A 21,060-nucleotide genomic window follows, 5' to 3' on the forward strand; every position below is an offset into this window, starting at 1 on the left:
GAGTGGCCTCCGAAATTTAAATTTTTGCATTTATTTAATTTTTCGCACGTGCGAATCGATCGGTGAGCGAAAGATCGAGAGATGGACGGTCAGGATGATCGCGTTTCACGTGTGTCAGGTGGGACTCGTGATTAAAAGGTGCACTGAATGGACGCCCACGATTAGCTAGATCTATCAAGGAGTGTTGTGAATAGCTAGATCTATTAAGGAATGTTGTTTATTAGGGTTTGACTGTCCCGGTCCGGTGCGGGTTTTTAGCAAAGACCTAACGGTTTCTCAACGTCGAGTCCGATTCTCGTCGGTACTTGTTAGGTTGAAGCCCGGACCCGTCCCCGGCTCATCAAGTTGACTAGCCAATTTCAAAGTCAAAATATAACATTTATGTTTATAAATATCCGTTATATCAAGAGGGTGCTTATGGATAGTCAAATATATGTCTATGCTGAGCTCAATAGAAACATTTCTGGCGAGTTGGATTTGATATTTTTAGAATTTTTAAAAAATTAAATAACTATGTAATAATTTAGTTCCGGTTCTGGTCCGGTTTGTCCCTTGAACATAAACATGTTAGATCAACCAGTCCACCCTCAAATCGAGAACCTACGGTCCCGGTTTGATCAGGTCAAACTCGTCCTCGGTCTTAAATGTCTAACCCTAGTTATGAGTTTTGATTTACCGCACATCCAAGAAATGCATTAAAATTATAATAAAGTTCTATTAAATTTAGTGAATGGAAATATCAGGGGCTGTGTTTCGGTGTCCTATGTGCAAAAGATAAGGGAAGATGTCATTTTTTATGTTTAAAAAAATAACATTGGTCTAAGTCCACGACGAAAAGTCGATGTGGCATAAAGTGAAGATTAAGGGAGTAGAGCATAATCCCAGTCTGGGATGGTCCTAGATTGTAACCCATGCAATGAATGAGCAGTCCAAAACTTCAACTAGAGGTGCAACCAGTTGGTTCACCAAAGCTAGGATGTTTTTCTCTTTGTCTTTATATACGATAGAATGCAAGCTTGATACTAAATTGTTTTGTACCATGATGACATTCATCTTTAATTGGTCTACATATTAATTTTGATTAAATTGTTTTTACATAATTTCATGTCAGTAATAGTTAACATTCAAGTGGGAAAAGTGACATCCAATTTTCAATAGTTAGTATTCCATTAAACACTAAATATTTACTATTTAAATCATAAAAATACAAAGTGAAAAAAACTTGCATTAAAATCTCTTCATGAGTTACATTTCATAAGTAATTTTGAATATGTTATTTGTTAAGATATTGATATTAAAATTCAATACTGCACCCAATAGGGTGTAGTGGGCTGTTTCAATTTATGTCCATGGATTTGGGTTGGGTATGGAATTTACCAAAGGGAGAACTTTGGTTAAGATAGAGTGCCGATATAGAACCACAATTGGATTTGGATATCCATATTTTTATGATTTTTTCTCGACTCTCATTCTCATCTAAAAGCATATCCATTAGTGTGTAACATTTCCTGTATTGGTGGAAAATGAATTAATGATGGCTGATGATGAACCAACTATTGAGGATCATGAATGTATACTCTATGTTATAAATCATGTAATGAACTTTTAACTCTACCTTTAACTTTTGACTTTGATTGTGTCATTAATTATTGTAAATGAAATATTAGATCACACCAAATCAGAATAGTCAAAAACCATACCAAGTATTTGGTTAGGACTGGATGAAATACATTTTATTCCATACCTGAACATTCGAGGACCAGAAAATGGTTATCATGACCAAGCCCACTGATATTCCATAAAAGTGATGATGAAATATAATTTTTATGTATTACTATGGTTCTTTATGTTGTTTTAAACTAAAAGTTTTAACTATTGTGCTAAAAATAAATTATATGATGGAAATATATGTGGCCGGCAAGCCAATCACACATTCCACATCTTGTTCCATGTTCATTAATACAACATATTCATTATAGTGCACGTGTGATGTGTATAATGAAGTCCATGAATACATGATCTGACTTAGTGAATTGTGATGAGAGCGTAATACGGAGATCACTAGTCTTTAAGCATGTGTTCTAAACATTTCTGTTTGAAGGATACGCGAGAAGGACATCGAAGTATCCGGATAGAATAGCACTATCTAGCCTCACTCATATGATGAGTATTGCTGATCCCATAGCCATTAGTGTGGTGACACTAATGATAGATATTGGGTGCTCTTTAGTGGAAAGAGTTCACTGAATTGATCCGTACGAATCCCTTAATGGTATTATACCGAACTGTCAATCAGGTTGATTCACGTCACGGCTGTGTAAGTGGTCCTTCGACCTGAGACACCAAAGACTTCTTGTGGACGGGCGGTTGTACTTTGGCTATGGCCAACGAGTCTCTAATCATGGGATTCTAAACGGACTTAGTTCGGATACATCAAGAAGTTCCTGAAGACGATTGAGTGGTCAAGATGGGATCGTCCGCTCTCAGTATAAGAGGTGGTAGCTCAAGGAAGATGATACGATGAAGTCCTTGGCCAAGGCAATGAAATATCGGAGAAGAGTTCTATGATGACTTCTGAATGCATCAGCACTGATTTGGATGATCGATTAGGATTTGACAATTGATCATACCCTAAGTCGTCCAAGGAGCGTCAAGTGTATGAGGGATTATACATACACGGTGACTAATGACGAACAAGTTCCATTAGTGAGTCGACACACACTCCTTTGTATCTTCTAGGACACGAGGTGTATCCTGGCACCCTACGTGTCGGAGTCTCGACCTATCAATTGGGTTAAATTGATCTGACATTAATTAATCTATATGATGATATAATTAATTAATTTGGAAGGTCAATAAAGGTTATTGGGCCGCTAGAGTCGTTATCTAGACTGATACATGGGCCTAGAGGGTCACACGCAAATGGTCTTTTGGACGGTGGAAGATATACTTAGGTTTTGGGGGTTTTTATGAAAAATACCCACATAATATAAATAGGGGAAGGCCCTGAACGAAATTCACCCAGGCCAGAACTGTTCAGTGGCCTTTCCCCTTCTCCCATCTCCCAACATCAGGATGACGTAACGACGCCGACGGAGAAAGAATGGGACTCGTCAACGAGAAGGAGGAGATCTGACGTGCCGAGGACCGCGTGGATATGTCTAGAGGCTGCACATGTGAGCAGCTCAACTCGGATCTCTCTAAGATCCAAGAAATCACAAATGCGATCCATGGAAAGGTACCTCGTTTAATGTTTTTGTCGATGTCGTTTGATTCATTCCAGTCTTCCATTGTGAATCATTTTGTTCATCCATGTCAAGGCCTCTAGAACCCAACATTATAGACCTTTTAAATTTATTTTACAATTATTGGTACTTATAGTATAGGCTTATGTGAACGCACAAGAATATAGTGAGATCACAATCAAGATTGGGTTTGAATTGCTAATATGAGTTGATGTTAATAATTTGTAGTTTCCAAAAATTTCAAAGTATGCATGAGACTGATGGAAATATGTTGTTGGCAAGCCAATCACACCTTCCATATCTCATTCCATTTTCATGAATAGAACATATTTCTAAAGTGCACATGTGATGATTATAACGAAGTCCATGAATACATGATTGGACTTAGTGAATTATTATAGATCGTAATAGGGAGATCACTAGTATTTAAGCATGAGTTTTAATATTCCTATTTGAAGGATACTCAAGAAGGACATCAAAGTATCTAAATAGAATACATTATCTAGCCTCGCTCATATAATGAGTATCGACGGCCTCGTAACAGTGTGGAGGCCCTAAGGATAGATAGTGGGTGCTCTTTAGTGGAAAGAGTTCATTGAATTGATATGTACAAATTCTTGTATGGTATTACGCAGAACTGTTAATAAATTGATTCATGTTATAGTTAGTTAAGTGGTCCCTAGACCTGAGACACCAAAGACGTCTAGTGAGCGGACAATTGTACTTTGACTATGACATATGAGTTTCTAATCATGGAATTCTAAATAGTTTTAGTTTGGGCGCATTAAGAAGTTATTGAAGATAATTAAGTGGTCAAGATGGGATCTCCCATCCTCGTTATAAGAGGGGATAGCTCAAAGAAGACAGTTTGACAAAGTCTTTGTCTAAGGCAGCAAAATATCAAAAAAGAGTTCTGGGATGATTTTCGAACACATCAATACTAACTCAAATGACTGATTAGGGTTTGAAAGTTGACCATACCCTAAGTCATCCATGGAGCGCCCTGGATGAGGGAGTATATGTACATGGTAACCGATGACGAGTGGTTGATATACACTCCTTTGTAACTTCTAGAGCACGAGGTGTAGCTTTTGCATCCCACGTGTTGGAGACTCAACTTATCGATTGGGCTAAATAGATCCAACATTAATTAATCCATATGATGATATAGTTTATTAATTTGGAAGGCCAATGAAGGTTTTTAGGCTGCTTGAGTCATTAACTAGACTACTACATTGGCCTATAAGGTCACACGCAATGGTCTTTTGGACGTTGGAAGATATACTTAAGTTTTTGGGAGTTTTATGTAAAATACACCCATTAAATAAGGGAAGGCCATGAACAAAAGTCACCCATGCCAGAATTGTTCAAAAGCCTTTCCCTTCTGCCTTCTTCCCATGACTCTTCTTCATGCCCGATGCGATCAGGACTGAGTAACTAGGATGATGGAGAGTGAAAGGAGCTCATCAAGGCAAAGGAGGAGATTTGAGTGTGCCATGGACCACATGGATCTGTCTATCAACTGCACACTTTAGCAGATCGACTTGTCTCACTCCGAGATCTAAGAAATCGCAGATGTGATCCATGCACATGTGCTTTGTTTCATGATTTTAATGATGTCATTGCAATTATTTTAAAGTCTTCTAGTGCAGATCATTTTGAATTCTTCATTCATATCTAGGCCTCTAGAACCCAACATAGATGAAAGTTTATTTCATATATAAAATTCTCTAAGAAATAGTTACCATCTCATGATATCATCAAGTTGAAGTCCACTCAAGCAACATAATGTGTTTAAGTATTATATTTAAATGTCTATTAAAAAATCAAATGTTTCGTGGGTGACAAATAGTGCAATATTTCATGTCTCGCTTGTCGCATTTTCAAAAGCCCACCAAAACATAAATACTATGAACTTGCCACATCACAAAATATTGATTTTGGATTTGATGATTTCTAAGACAGTCTGAAATTAGTTTTTTGTTTTTGTTAAAGGGCATCACATTAATGATTGATAAAATTCATATAGATTACAATTTGTTTTCCATTTTTATCAACTTTATAACATGTTAAATGGTGATAGAGAAGACATCATTTTCACCTTTCCTTGTTTTACCTAAAAACATGTATATTTATGTTTGTCCTCTTGTCATATGACCGTCGGAGATTACGATTCTGAGATCAGTTATAACTTGTGTAGTGGATACAAGATAACCTTGTAGAAGTATATGTCATTCCAATAAATAATACATTGGCTTTTCACATTTCCTGACATCTTATCTCTTTGTGTTCCTAACAGTGCCTATAAAGAAGTATCTAGATTATTCTACATCAATGACAACAGGGCAATCCATGGGTCTCATATCATGGTGCCAGAGTAGATTGCCCTAATGTCCCTTTTCTAAAGCCATGCACATATTTTTCTCTCCGACTTCATGATGTGTGATTCACATTTTTGTGATAGAGCTGTGATTTATATGAGCTGAGGAGGATTACCATTCAATTATACTACAAGAAAAAGACATGGACCCCCCCAATCCTGTGGATGTAACCATCTTTGGCGAGGAGTGCCCATTGTGTTTAGTCATAAACCCTGTTGTAGGAAGGGCTTATTTTATTGTCTTCTATGTACTCTGCATTGATATTGGAGCGCCCATCACCTGTTTTATCTATTGATATTGGAGAGCAGGAGAGCCTATCGCCTGGATGATCAAAGTCCCTGTTAAGGTTTTTGATTGGTGTTTAAAGTGAAAAACAACCAAATGGTGGTATAGAGAGGTATAAAGCTCAAATAGTCACAAAATATCACGAAGGCCTAGACTATGGAGACATTTCCCCAAGTTCAAAAAATTAACAAAATTAGGGTGATAATTTCCCTTGCGGTGATAAAAAGATGGACCCATCGTCTACTTGATGTCAAGATACTTGCTTATGTGGCACCCAAGAAGAAGAAATATGCATGAGTTTACCTCTAGGTTTTATACATGATGAAAAAATTATATTTTATCAAAATTAAACAAAACCCTTTATGGCCTGAATAAATATCCTTTCGTATGGTTTGGTAAGTTTTCAAACACAATGAAACATCTAGAAAACAAAAAAACTATGTGGATCATAATGTTACTAGTCTATGTGGACAACATAGACTAGTAACAAAAAAGCTTTGTATGGTATTTTTAATAAAACATACCATACAAAGCAGGTGTATTTTACTAGTCTATGTGGACAACATGAATCTAATTGTTCAACTCAGAAAAGGAGACAATGTTACTTCAACTCAAGTGTTCATTTGATATATTAATGGAAACATGAATGCTTGGATGTAAACATTCACCCATGGCAATTGATTTAGATCTCAAGATTGACTTAGGAAAGGAAAATACACCCACAAATATGATCAGACACCAAAGGTTAGTGGGAAAACTGATTCACCCATCCTAAATTATACCCAAAAAATCCTTCAATGTTCGTCTAGTTAGCCAGTTTATGCTGGATTTGAGGGACATACATGAACATGCAGTTCTTTACATATTCATATACTCTTAAGGGGACTCTAGGCTATGGGATCAAGTTAAGTAAAAATTCTCATACTTTATCTTGAAATTTATTCTGACTAGTTGTGTTGGGAATATTGTTGTGATTGATTTTCTACCTCTGGATACCTCTCATTCGTGGGAGGTAACCTTGAGGAAAAAAGGCAATAGTGTTTTTAACATTAAGTGCAGAAGCAGAATTCAGAGCAATAACGCATGGAATTTGTGGAGTGATTAGGGTCAAATGCATTTTTGAGACCTAAAGATTCCATTCAAGACTCTCATCCAGTTTTTTTAGTGATAACAAACCAGCAGTATAAAACTTATTCAAATCTAGTGCAACACAGCAGAACAAAGCATACGGAGATAGATTGACATTCCATCTAGGAAAAGCTTGAGACAAGCCTCATTAAAATGCCCCATATCCAATCAGAAGATCAATGTGCTGATACACTAATGAAGAGTCTTCTTGGCCCTGCTCGTAAGAGGCTCATCTGCAAATGGGAATCAAGAATGTATATTCCCCATCTCGAGGTGAGTGTTGGCAAAGAAGATGTTGTTTCTACCTTTTTTATTTTACCATACAAGTTGGGTATTTGTGTTTGTCATCTTGTCATTTGGCTCTTGTAATTTATGATTCTCTGATTCATCATCCATTGGGTAGTTGATCATAGGTCCCAATGTCTAAGTAGAAGTTGTTCCAAGAAATATTATACTGAATTTTTTTATTGATTCGTGCTCTCTCTCTCTCTCTATGTCTTATAAACCGTGACCTAGAGAATTGTCTCTGGATCCTGCTGCATCAATGACAGCGAGGGCAATCCCAAGGTCCCTTCTCCTGTTTTGAGAGCACTATCTCCAGCCCATTTCTTATCACTTTTTAGCTATTTTAAAGCATCAGAAACCCAATCCCCAACATTAAGTATTACTTTCATCTGAAAATATATGTCAGCTATAAAGTGCACTAAATGTTGAATTTTTGTAAGACACTGAGCCAACCATTATTCTCATTTCTTTCCAAAAATATTGATTTCTATATATAACACAATCTTTCAAACTTGTCAAACCTATATCAACAAACACCATCTCTACAAATGTAAGTATTTATAAATTTCCCACTGCCCCAAAGGTTGATCTTATTTTGATTCACCGTCAATTCAACTATAAGTTTGTTTGGTTAGGGCTAGTGGCATCATGTCGAAGAAAAGTAACACATGACATATTGATCACTTCATATTTATGCATCCACACATCTCTTATAAACTCTTAAGCTATGTTAAGTCATTACAAGCACCCAGTATCTAACACAAAGATTAATGTTATCTTAAAAAAATGATAGTTGTAAAATTCCCTAAATGTTGAATGTTGGTAAGACAAATCAAGCCTTATTCTTACTTATGTCTGAAAATGTAGCATTCTTTAGAGTACACTGATGTTCAAACTTTAGAACTCATAGAGATGACCAGCAACCGTAGCCAGGGCCCATGATAATTGCAGTTGCAACAAGAGGAGCCCCAAACAAAGTTCTAGAGTTGGCTATTGTGAAATTATCATAGTATTTTTTTCTTAAATCTTTGCTTCTGTTTACCATAGAGTGTCAAAGCCATCATTTCAAAAAATGTACTGCTTGGATCTGCTCAACTTTGTTACCCTCAAATTGACCCATAACCCAATTCCTAATCGGTTTACTAACACTTCTTTCTTTCCACTTACCTCATGTCTTCCACGGATGCTGATTTTAGGTCAACTATGTTGGCAGTAGAACTTTAAAAGACACTATTTTACTGGCAGTAGCAACAGAAGAAACCCCAAACAATGACAAGAAACTATAAACTATAAAAGTATAATAGTTTTTTCGGTCTTCAAATAATATGTTAGATCCTACAAAAGTATCATAGCTTTTGGTCTTAGAATAATATACTGTCTACATCTCTCTCATTTGTTATATTTTGCTTGAACTATATCCCAATTGCAGCATTGGTTTGCAATCAGTTTCTCTTTCCACCCCCTCATAATTCTGCCATGGATGCTGAATCTAAGTCACAAACGATTGATAAAAATTGGAAAATATACGGATCTACTGGCATCAGATCATTCGCTATCTAGTCTGGATCCAACCTAGGGCAGGTACACTGCAAAACACACTGCTTATTTCTACAACTCATATGGGGATCAAAAGGAAAGCAAATCACAGTTATGTCTACTTATTAAGTGTTTTCAGACAGAAAAAAATCATGTGAGAAATGTTGCCTTCATTTGTCATGATTTGAAATCATATACCTAATTGAGTTCCGTTATAATCATCATCCTTCATGGTGAAGATGTACTTGTTCTCATTCCAGTTCTTAAGTTCGATCAATAAACATACTTATATGGCCTTCACTGTCCTGGCTCTAATGATTCACACTTAAACCTGACTGCAATAACCACAACCAATCAATCATTTAAGAGTTCTGAACAATATAAAATTTCTGCATTCCAAGGCAGGGGCTCTGTTCAACTAACCACCAACAGAAAAATCATGCGCAAGACTGGTTTTCTTGGTATTGAAAATTTCATCAAGTTCATGATATATTTTGATTTTCTTCTTGAAAAAGAGATTTTGAATTAATTAAGCCAATATATTGCATAAGTTTTACATACCTTCCCCCCCAGCCCATAATTTACAAGATTCATTAATGGAACGTGATTGGCGAATATTTGACCCGACTTAGGTGACTGATCTATATATTACCATGAAATGGATACCAAAACGTAAGTGAGTTCTAAAAAGAAGAAAGATGACCTGATCATACCTTGCATTAGAGACAGAAATATTTGAACATGAAGAACATTAAGAGAAGCTCGTGGAGTTTCATTCTCTGGCACAAGAGAAAAAAAATAAAGAAGTGATCAGACTCTGTCAAAATTACTTTTCTCGAAGTAACAACACTAAATTATCAAGAACAAGGGGGAAGAAGCCATTGGAAAGATTTGGGCATTGGAAAACGCTGACCTTTCAAACTCTACTTATTCAGAGTCTTCCTCTAAGTGTAGTCGGTTGAGGTTCCTCTCAAGAGGCGGAAGCCCATCGTCAGAATCGCCGTCCGAGCCAATGCCAAGAGCTTCATCTTGAAGAGAAATCGCATGTCAACGGGCCACGAAAACTTCCGTAATTGAAAAATGCATAGATAATAAGAACTGTTCAATTTTTTCAGTTTATTAAAAAGGAAAAAAATCCTTCTATGATTAGATAAGGATAAAGAGGCAAGCACCATTAACTTGGGGAGGAGGCCTTGACACCGCTGAGTTAGCAGAGAGCCAAGAATTCTGCACTGAGATTACTTCAGCTGCGTTCTCACAGTGGGAGTATGCCTTGAGAAGTTCCCTGAAAGCAGAGGAAATTTTACCTAAACAGTTCGGATTTATCTTGCTGGGAATTAAAAGGCAAAAAAATGGAATGATTTTTTTTGGAATTAATAATTAATTTTTTGACATAGAGATATAGATACCTGTTGAGAGAAAGGAATGAATGCCCCCATTTGAACTTCCCAAGCAGTACGTGTGCTGTGTCCTCCTCACCACTGATGAGAGATTCGAAGGACATGATGAGGATGATAATGCCATTTCATTTGCGAAGAATATAATAGATATTGATATTTAGAACCAGACTTTGAAATTCAGATGATGAATTTGAATAACCAAAGGTGCTTAAGCGCTGCAAATGCTAATCATTCTCGTAAATTCACCGTAGATTTAATTGGGTGTTTGATGCAAACTTGTAATCATCTATCCGGCTGCCAAGCCAGATGGATTGGAAATAAGAGTATAAGATTTAAGACCAAACTTCCAACCAATCTGTGGTGAATTTTGGGATTAAACTTTCACACTTATATTCCATTCCATCTGCCTTGAATTGATAGATAGGTGATTTTAGATTTGCATGAATACCCAACTAAAAACTGACCGGGCATTCTCACCCAGTCTAATACATTTGTGTCAGATCGTGAATGAGAATAGAAGATTAAACAACCTTAGCATGGGAGAATTCAGCAAGCAAAGTTGAACAAAATTCCACACCAAAATTGCACTTGAACATAATAAAAATATTACACGACATTATATCCAACTCCCCCTTATTTTAAATGACTGATTCCTAATTCTCAACAGCCTTCAAATCATCATCACTAGCACTGACAGGCCCCAACTTTTTAGAATCATGAATCACTGTCAATAGTAGAAACTTTTGACAGTTTTTCAGACAAGCAGGTAGTGAAGATGACTAAAAAATGATGCATAACTAACAAGCCAGTGATAGTTAGTGACTGCTGAAAGTAAAGTTTAACGAATTATTAATATAAAGAAGGGAAATATTACCATATGATCAGTGCAGCGGATAATGCTTCGACGCAAGATAACTCGCATGGACGACCATAATTTATCGGGTTCGCAGCAACCAACCACGGCACTGTCATGCAGGTGCACTATTAACAAACAACTGACCAGACATTAAATAAATTCTTTCGTAGCAAGTTGAAAAAATGTTACTTAGGACCCCCAACGCCTGTCAGCGTGATAAACATCTCACGTAAATTTATCAAGAATCAATACAAGTAAAGAGGAAGATAGGAGGAGGAGACAAGAACAAGAAGAGAAGCTTGTTTGGCTCAAGCCTCATGGATTTCCGTCTATGAAAGTCTTTGCCGTCATGATGGCTGGACAACTCAGTCATGGCAAGAAGAACATCATCGATCATTCATATGATGTCCCTTAAATGTCAATAGAAGAGGTATTTAAAACCCCACACTTGACTGGGTATCCTATTGACTGGGACTCTATCGCAGTGGTACCGCTGCCATTTCCCCTTGTGGTAGTTACCTTTAAGTACTTGTTAGCAGAAAAGAAGTTGTCATTTAATCTGCTGGGAGGTCCTCCCAGAACAGGGTTTCAGGCACCCGGGCCTCCTATCTTTCTATAATTTCTGCCTCAGAATTTAAACTCAGATTCCTCAATAGTATTATTTTATTAATTTGACTGAGTAATGTTGGCGCACTGCTGAAAGAGAAGACTCGCAAGATATGAGAATGTAGTCATCTGAAAGAGTTCCTTAGAGGTAAAGATAAAAGGGGTTGAGATAATAGAAATGAGCCTGTTCAACACGAGTGGCTCATGGTTTCAGAAAAAGCAGATGTTAGAACAAACGCCAATATTACATTTATGTCAGAAAACATTAAAAATAAAACTATGAAAGAGGAAGATATTTCTTGAAAATTCATGGCGACAATGATATTCAGATATTTGGGCAGGACCTCAATATTGGAAATTTTGGGTGAAGTTGTATTGGAACCTACTAGAAACCTCCTGCAGCTAGATTTCACAGACAATTATGAGCCCAAAATAATCATCGTCAGCATCATCCTAACCATAGACCAATGATGAGAATAATGACAAATTGTCATGAGCCCTCGTCATCTGAAAGAGTAAAAATAAAGAGGTGGCGAGAGAATGATGACCAGTCGTCCTCGACCTTAGTCAACAGTTCACAGACATAGAATGATGATGACAATGACAGACTTGTCATCATCATTTCGGCAAAAATGTCGCCGTGGAAAGAACCCTACTGGTAGGTCAACCAATCGACAACAGGTTCTGATCGCCATCTGCACCCACTCTGGGAAGATCTCCCAGCCAATTCCACCACCAACTTCTTGACTGCTCTCCGTAAGTTAGGACTACAAGCATCTAAAGGGAAATACTCGTAGGGAAAATGGCAGAAATAAAGTTGAAAGTGGTTTGGTATTGTAACAGAACCATTGATATGAAACGACATGTTGAGTATGTGTCAAGACATATTAATGTTCAAATCATATTCCAAGGAACATACAAATAATTTTTTTGAGAAAACAGTTCTTACATAGGCGTGGGGCTGCACAACGAAGTTTAACAAATGGAACATCGTTCAAACGAGCCCATGAACAGTCCACGACAGCAAGTCCTCTGCTCATTACGAAGGAGTGATCTTCTTTTGAAACACACAGCCTCCCAACAGGACTGAACAGACAGAATCCGCCAAAAAAAAAAGTTATTAATTTTTCAACAAAATTATAAACGAAAGTAGTCGCCAGAGAAAAAATGTCGTCACTTCTTTCCTCCGTTTTTTAAATAAAAGAAGCTCGTAAAAATTTATGGAATTTGAAAAAATGAAAGCTACCTCAAGACAATGCCACCAAAGCCAGTGGCTACACGCAGCTCCTGGAAGAAAATACAGAACTTCAGCAGCTTAAATATATTTAACACTTGCATAGATATTTTATCAAAACGTAAATCTAGACTTCATCGCATTTATAAAATTAGCACAAACGAATTTTTCAATACATCAAATTAAGTTTGGATGAAAAGTAAAAATTTGAATGAAAAGTAAAGCTAGAATGAAATAAAATTCATCTCGATTCATATTTTTAGAAAAAAATAAAAACCAAAGGGATTCAGGATCAGAAAATTTCCTTGATTAGACCAAACCTTGCCAACTTGCGTCCAGTACACTTTTTGGCATCGCATTGTCCAAAGTCCTAAACAAGATGAATGAAACCCTAAAAATTGATTGAACGTTGCAACAGAAGAGAGATTATCGTGGACTCATACCCACATTGCGAGGTTAATTTTGGGAAGCTCAACCGCCTCCTCCTCAACCCCATCTGCACAGCAATATTCAAATCATTTATTGTTAGTTCAGGAAAAAAAATCAAAAACTACAACTAAATGAAACATGGCATCTCAAGTTCATCCGTATTTCTTAGCTTAAGATTCGTCAGTTTTGCAACTCACAGTTGTCGAGATACTAAGTTCGTCTTTTCCTCAAACCCGGATCAAAGTTTAGTGAATATAAACAATATAATCGATTAATAGAATTATAGAACACTCCACCTTTATCATAGATTCCATAAAATCGACTACAACTTTTTCTCCGCCAAAGTGGATCCAAAAGTTATCCTTCTTTCAGGTTTATAGAAAGCCAACTTAGTATTACCATATCAGTGGATGACGATGAAAGAAGATGAAAAAATATAAGCCTATTGAAAATATCAAACCAAAGAATTAGATAGGGCACATAGCAGTAATGATCACGTTCTTTAAAAAAAAAAGAAGCAGAAGTGATCATGCACTACGGCGATGAATTCGACGGATAACAAAAAACGCAAATTTTATCCAGACTATGCAATAATGTAACTTCTCGTTGGACACGGTCAAACTATATCGTAAAAACTACAAGAATTTACTCCAAAATATAAATTTTGCAACGAAGAAACTGACCGTGACTGCTCGCGGGGATGTTCACCGCTTCGTTATCAACCCTACAGAAAATATTCAACAACTTGGAGTTCTCAAAACGCGGGAGGTAAGATTTTTTCTCTACGTTTATTTCAAAGAGCGCAAAAAGAGAAATTCACTGTTCAAAATATCAAGTTTAAAATCAGATACGTTTCCCGGTCAAATTCTTCCGCATCAAGAGAAAACAAACAAGAAGAAGATTACCAACTTTCTCTGTGATTCCTACGCGACGATCCCCGATGCGAAGACTGCCCTCTCGATCTGCTCGTCTTTCTATTGTTCCCCATGATACGAGATTGGCTGCAGGAGAACTGACACGGCCCGAAGAACTAAAAAATCGCACACATTCAGCTCTTAAATCACCAAAGAAACAATAAAAAACCCGTTTTATACAAGCCCTACTATGCAGGACGATCGGGATTACATGTATGATGTATCGTTTTATTTCTTCGGCAATTTAGAAAATTTAACCGTCCTTACTGCTACGAACGTAGAATTATACATTACGTGCCCATAATAATTAGCGATTGTTTAGTGGTGAATGATCATACCTGCTTCGTTTGATCGAGGTTGGATGAAGAAAATCGATTGATCAGAAAGAATGATCTGATCAGCCGGCTTTATTGAGGTTTAGAATGATTTGGACAAGCCCGCTTTGAGCATTTAGTCATTTACTATGAACTTATACCATTAATGTGAAGCCCAGTAGCCCACATAAAACCTAATACTTATTTATGGTAAAACCACATAATAGAATAGAAAGTTATCATTAGTGTTCTATGAAATCAAACTGGATTAGTCAAATAAAACCCATATTTCCAATGAAATTATAGAAGTCAGGGGAAAGATGAAACATGGACAATTCATCAGGTTAATAAAACCGCATAATAGAATAGAAGGTTATCATCAAGTGTCCTTTGTAGTCAAACTGGATTGGTCAAAATAAACCACATATTTCCAATAAAATCAAAGAAGTTAGGAGAGGGGAAACTATGGAAGATTCATCAAATTGATACAATTACTGATTACATGTGTGGAGACTAATGGAACGAGCAGAGATGGTGGTAGGGAAATATTATATGCCATCATGGAGAGCTGGGAAGAGATAACATGGAGATGTCCCATTAGTAAAATGAAAATTATCATGTATATTGCACAAATAGCTATATTAAAGTGACTACATTTGCATGTTATCATGCTTTAAAATGGTTAAAATAGTCCTTGGCATGGATGAAATTTGTCTAGAATTATGGCCTTTTCTCAAAATTTTCAACATTAGACTCATCATGAATATATAAATTTAATTGAAAAAAAGCTTCTAGATATTTTTTTGGTATTTTTCATTGTTTTCTGGATTTCTCTGAAAAAAATCATTGAGACAATAATTGTTTTAGTAGGTAATAGTGTATATGGGATTATTAAATCATTTGTTTTTACTGCATTAACTACAACCCTACATGTTCTTATGCCATGTGTTGTGGATTAATTAGTGGAATCTCGTTAGCTAGTGACTGGTTCCTCCAATCATTCAAAGACAAATATTTCAACCTTGTGATTTCCAAGGCTAAAACAATAGAATAAGACTTGCATGATGCATGGCGGATAGAGATTGTGTTAATTTGAATTGCGATTAACTCAAAAGTCACAATATATGTACCCAAATAGAAAAAACAAGGCCTTTCTAACGCAATAAATAAAATTGTTTATCTATTTGTGAATTGATTGCTCTCCTCCATCTGATACATACTAGGACGTGAAACGTGCTCCCAGAAGTGGAACAAGTATATAATTTCTCCCAGAAGTGGAACGCAATAACAAGTATGGGTTTTCTTTCATGCATATATTGTTGGGTTCTACAAGCATAGGTATGGATGAAGACGAGGATTCCATGCAGTGGAAGACGTAACTGAACCAATAATGGCATCGATTAAATCATTAAAGGAAGTACCTCGGCACGGATCGCATCCGTGAATTCTTCGGTCTCTGAGCGAGATGAGTCAAGCTGCTCAAATGTGCAGCCTCTAGATGTATACATGCGATCCTCGGCACGTCGAATCTCCTCCTTCTTGGTGACAAGCCCCGTTCAATCTCTGTCACAATCGTTATGCCGTCCTAATCGCATTAGGAGTGGAGAGGAGTGATGGGGAGAAGGAGATGAAGGGGAAGGCCCCTAAAAAATTCTGAACTTCCCATCTTTATACCAAGTGGGTACTTTTCATAAAAACCCCCAAAACTTAAGTGCATCTTTCGACGTCCAAAATACCGCTTGCATGAGACCCTCTAGGCACATGTATTAGTCTAGTTAATGACTCTAGCGGCCCAATGACCTTTATTGGCCTTCCAAATTAATTATCTATATCATCATATAGATTAATTAATATCGGATCGATTTAACCCAATTGATAGTTTGAGTCTACAACACGTGGGGTGCCAAGCTGCACGTCGTACTCTACATTATACAAAATAGTGTGTACTGACTCATTCATGGAACCTTTTCATCATCAATTACGGCGTATGTGCTGTCCCTTATCCACTTGACACTCCTTGAATGACTTAGGGTATGGTCAACTGTCAAATCCTAACCGGTCATCCTAGTCAATACTGATGCACTAAAAAATAGTCAAAAAAATCTTCTCCGATAATTCACTATCTTGGACAAGGACTTCATCGCATCGTCTTCCATGAGCTGACACCTCTTATATCACGGGGGGAAAGCAATCCCATCTTGAACACTCAATCATCTTTGTGAACTTCTTGATACACTCAAACTAAGACTATTTAGCACCCCATGATTAGAAAGTCGTATTTCATATTCAAAGTACAAATGTCCGTCCATAAGACGTCTTTGGTGCCTCAGATCTAAGGACCACTTACACAACTGTGATGTGAATCAACCTGATTGGCATTTTAGTATAATACCATTTAGGGATTCGTACAGACCAATTCAGTGAACTTGTTCCACTAAAGATTACCCACTATCTTTCCTTAGTGTATCCACGCTTATTGGATTAATATAGTGAGTTCCTTATTCACTTATTGGTTATCTTATTTGTTAGGAAAATGATTTTGATGATTTAATATAATTGATATCCATGATTCAAATGAAATTAATTAAGTTGTTGAATATAGTAGTAATATATAGACATTTATATATTAAAAAGATAAATATGTGACGGAGTATATTAGGGATAATAATTTTATAATTAAGGTAGAAACCCAATAAGACGAGGGAAATTGGGCCCAATAAGGGTTGAAGGCTATAAATAGCCATTTGTATTGTTTTTTCTTTAACTTTTGGAGCACCCACTCTGTCTCTCTATTTGGAAAAGTTGTGATGTCTCTCCTCAACTGATTAGTTCTTGAAAGTTGTGGCTGGCTGTGAAGAAATTCAAGGCTGGTGAATCTCATCATCTGCATGTTTGGGAATTCTGATTCTTCAAGAATTTCCTGGTTAGATTGTTCCATATTTTATTGATTCAACAAATCATTGATAAATTTTCAGGCACCTTTTTCTTGATTTTTGAAATTGATTTGAAGGTTCTTGAAATTCATTGATTTTCAGAAGTTAGAATCTCAAATCGAAATTTAATCATTCATAATTTGAAATTTTGATTTTGATCTTGGATTTTCTGAAATCTAAATAACAAATTAATTTCGGTTTCTTGATTGTGCGAAATCAAATCTAAAATCTAATTGAAATCTTGATTGATATAGATTAAAGATTAAATCACTTTTACTACATAATTAATTGATATAAAATTAAATTTGATTTTCCAGTTTGCAATTATTTGAAATCACATAACAAACTTCTTTGACTTCTTGATTATTGAAATTGATTTGAAGGTTCTTGAAATTCATTGATTTTCAGAGGTTAGAATCTCAAATCGAAATTTAATCATTCATAATTTGAAAATTCGATTTTGATCTTGGATTTTCTGAAATCTAAATAACACATTAATTTCGGTTTCTTGATTGTGTGAAATCAAATCTAAAATCTAATTGAAATCTTGATTGATATATAGATTAAAGATTAAATCGCTTTTACTACATAATTAATTGATATAAAATTCAATTCGATTTTGAAGTTTACTATTATTTGAAATCATATAACAAACTTTATTTGAATCTATTGAAAGCTTTAAATCGATTTGAATTCATTGATTAATTCAAATCAGTTTTGAATTTGATTTCAAACTATTGGAATAATTTCAGGCGCCCTAATTCTGATTGGTTTTAAATAAATTTCTTAAAAATCAGTGTTCTTCAGTTATAAAAAATTCAATTCAAAATTTATCCATTCGTCTTTTACATTTGAATTTGAATTTGAATTTTGGATTGTATGAAATCTAAATAACTATCTAAATCAATTTATTGAATATATTAATTTAGATCTTCAAATACATTTGATATCTCCTATATATATATTTGATCAGAATTGATATAACTGTTTGATTTGAATCGATATATCTTTATTACATTTGATCAGATTTGATACAAGTTTTTTATTTAAATTGATATCATTTAATTACGGATCAGAATTGATATTTCCTAAATCACATTCGATCAGGATTTACACAGTTGAATTGTTTGATTTAGTTCGATATCTGCTAAATCACATTCAATCAGGATTTACACAGTTGAATTGTTTGATTTAGTTTGATATCTGCTAATTCACATTCGATCCGATTTACTATAATTGCTTTATTTGAATTGATATTTTTTAATCACATTTGATTTGAATTAAGACAATTGATCTTTTAATTTTGATTGATCTGATTGTCTACTTTGAATATTTCTGATATTAATAAACATCAATTGATCTCATCGGACTATCTTATCACAGTTGAGCAGATTTATTACCAATTGATATTATTTTATATTTTGACTGCATTTGATTATATCTATTGGTAGTTGACATTGATTGACATTTGATACACTGTTTGTGACTTGAAAGTGGGAAAATAGAATTCAGAAGAAAACTAGGGTTAGGAGAAAAGTTGACCTAAGGTCAACGAAGATACTGTCATCATATTGCCTTTCAGGGAAGTGCACTAAAGGGAGGAAGATAACATCCACTTGGACACGGGAAGGAGGCCAGAGACGTGAGGACTTTGTCAGCACAGAGTGGACTGAGGGGGAGGCTCAGAACGCAACTGGAAGCTGAGAAGGCACTCGATTGAGGTCGAGGGAGACGTCGGCACCGAGCAAGTGTTTTAGTTGCGATTACTCGAGATTAGTGCGAGTGATTGTACATCACGAACAGTTTTTTTCTCACTTTGCATTTGCAAAAGTGATTAGTGGAGTCAGGGCGACTCCTCAAGTGAGGCGCTGCTGCAGTAAGGGCACATTAGTGCCTCGAAGCAGGGTAAAATTTTATTGTCCTTTGAGTGAAGTAAGAGAGATTTAAACAAGGAATCTATATAAATAAAAAGAAGTGGAACTAATTCACCCCCTCTTAGTTCAACATTGTTTCTTGTTACCAAGACACTAAGCATGGGTCAAACATTCTTATTGTATGATAGACAGTTTAGGGAGACCATCACCCTGGTTCAAAAGTGCACATAAAGACTAAAAGAAATGTAAGTCTTTCTTCATTTGTATCAGGAGTTAGACTCTAGTCCCTTCATATAAACCTCACATTAGTCATTGTTTCTCATTTCCCTTTTCATGATCTTGTCCCCCTCGCGTGATGAGTAAGATCAAGAAGCCCTAGAAGTCCTACTCATCTCTTTCTTCCTTTAGGTTCTCATCCTTATAGGAGGGACAAGCCCTAAGCATTCATAACCATCCTCTTCCGTATCTCAAAGCCCCTAGATATTGAAGATAAGGGTTAGTTCAACTTGAGTTATATTTCTCTTCTCATGCCATACTTCTTCCTTGTAAGCACAATCTCTTGTGCCAAACATCTATCTTTCAAAATTGCAAACCACATTACAGAATTTATGTCGCTTCCTCCTTGAGGATCAAACCCTCTCTCAATCTACACTGTATGTGGTCTGAAAAAAGAAAACATACAATTGTCATTGAAAAGAGAAAACATACAACTATCAATGACACGATTAAAATCCCATTTAATCACAACATTTTTAGGCTTATGACCCATCAGAGATAGATATTCAGATAAATATGGATATTCATAGAGATATATATGAGACAGATATTAAGATAAATATGGATAGATGCGTCCAGTAGACCCATGAGAATTTTTAGGCATTCTCACACAATGCAAATACAACTGCTCAATTCAATTGTTAAATGATTTATATATCATGTAAACTTTCATTTATAAATTAAAGACCTCACTTTGATACTGAATTGTTTCCGATATAGTCGATGTCCCAATGTATTTATCATGCTAACCAGGTCAATAAAATGCGCATTACTGGGACTCAATACTCCATAAAAGAAATATTTACATAACATCCAAAATAATACACTTGACGGGAAAACTTCAAGGTCAAACAGTTATGATTCAATTGGAATTCTAATTAAACTGCACTCAACATGGAATGGGGTTGAAATAAAATTAACAATAGTTTATATTAGATTACAAATAATTTAAATAATTTTAGTTCAGTCAGACTTAGGTTACCATTAACTAAACTGGACAATGAGCAAAGTTAATAAAGATGAAAAATCAATGTAATTACACATTGACTTGGGCATATTTTAAATAAAAATTCATTTAAACTTGAACTTGATGAAAATTTCTGCAGGAATCAAAATTTAATGTTTGATATGAAAATAATAATGCTGGAAAATTATAATTTGATAGCCTGCTGGAAATGTTAAATTAATTAATATGTGTTTAAATTTCACCAAAATAGTATATACTGGCAAGCAGATCATCATCATTAATATTCAAGGTTTGTTTTTTTGTGGTGCAACTAGATATAATTTGGAATAAATCTGAATTAATCACAAATATAATTATTAATAATAAAAAAATGTGCACTAGTCGTGCACCTATCTGT

At 35.6% G+C, this 21,060-nt stretch overlaps 1 protein-coding gene across 3 annotated transcripts; it reads right to left on the bottom strand.

Annotated features, from left to right (window-relative positions):
- Window positions 1–9,488: 9,488 nt before the first annotated feature.
- Window positions 9,489–14,743, bottom strand: LOC144713903 (RNase L inhibitor protein-like protein). Of its 3 annotated transcripts, none has more exons than XM_078588640.1 (12): window positions 14,638–14,743; window positions 14,291–14,415; window positions 14,069–14,109; window positions 13,400–13,452; window positions 13,259–13,326; window positions 12,969–13,007; window positions 12,672–12,808; window positions 11,135–11,225; window positions 10,270–10,341; window positions 10,033–10,145; window positions 9,774–9,882; window positions 9,489–9,639 (listed from the first exon to the last, which is right to left on the bottom strand). In XM_078588640.1, the coding sequence occupies exons 2-11, from the start codon at window positions 14,371–14,373 to the stop codon at window positions 9,788–9,790; spliced, it is 792 nt and encodes a 263-aa protein (XP_078444766.1). In that variant the 5' UTR covers window positions 14,374–14,415; window positions 14,638–14,743; the 3' UTR covers window positions 9,489–9,639; window positions 9,774–9,787. The 3 variants fall into 3 exon arrangements, with proteins under 3 accessions (XP_078444766.1, XP_078444765.1, XP_078444767.1); XM_078588639.1 differs by having other exon boundaries at window positions 9,774–9,888; XM_078588641.1 differs by lacking the exon at window positions 13,259–13,326 and having other exon boundaries at window positions 9,774–9,888; window positions 12,969–13,009.
- Between the last annotated feature and the right edge of the window lie 6,317 nt (window positions 14,744–21,060).

This window comes from Wolffia australiana, chromosome 16 (assembly GCF_029677425.1).
Source record: "Wolffia australiana isolate 7733 chromosome 16, ASM2967742v1".
Taxonomy (NCBI): Eukaryota; Viridiplantae; Streptophyta; class Magnoliopsida; order Alismatales; family Araceae; genus Wolffia; species Wolffia australiana.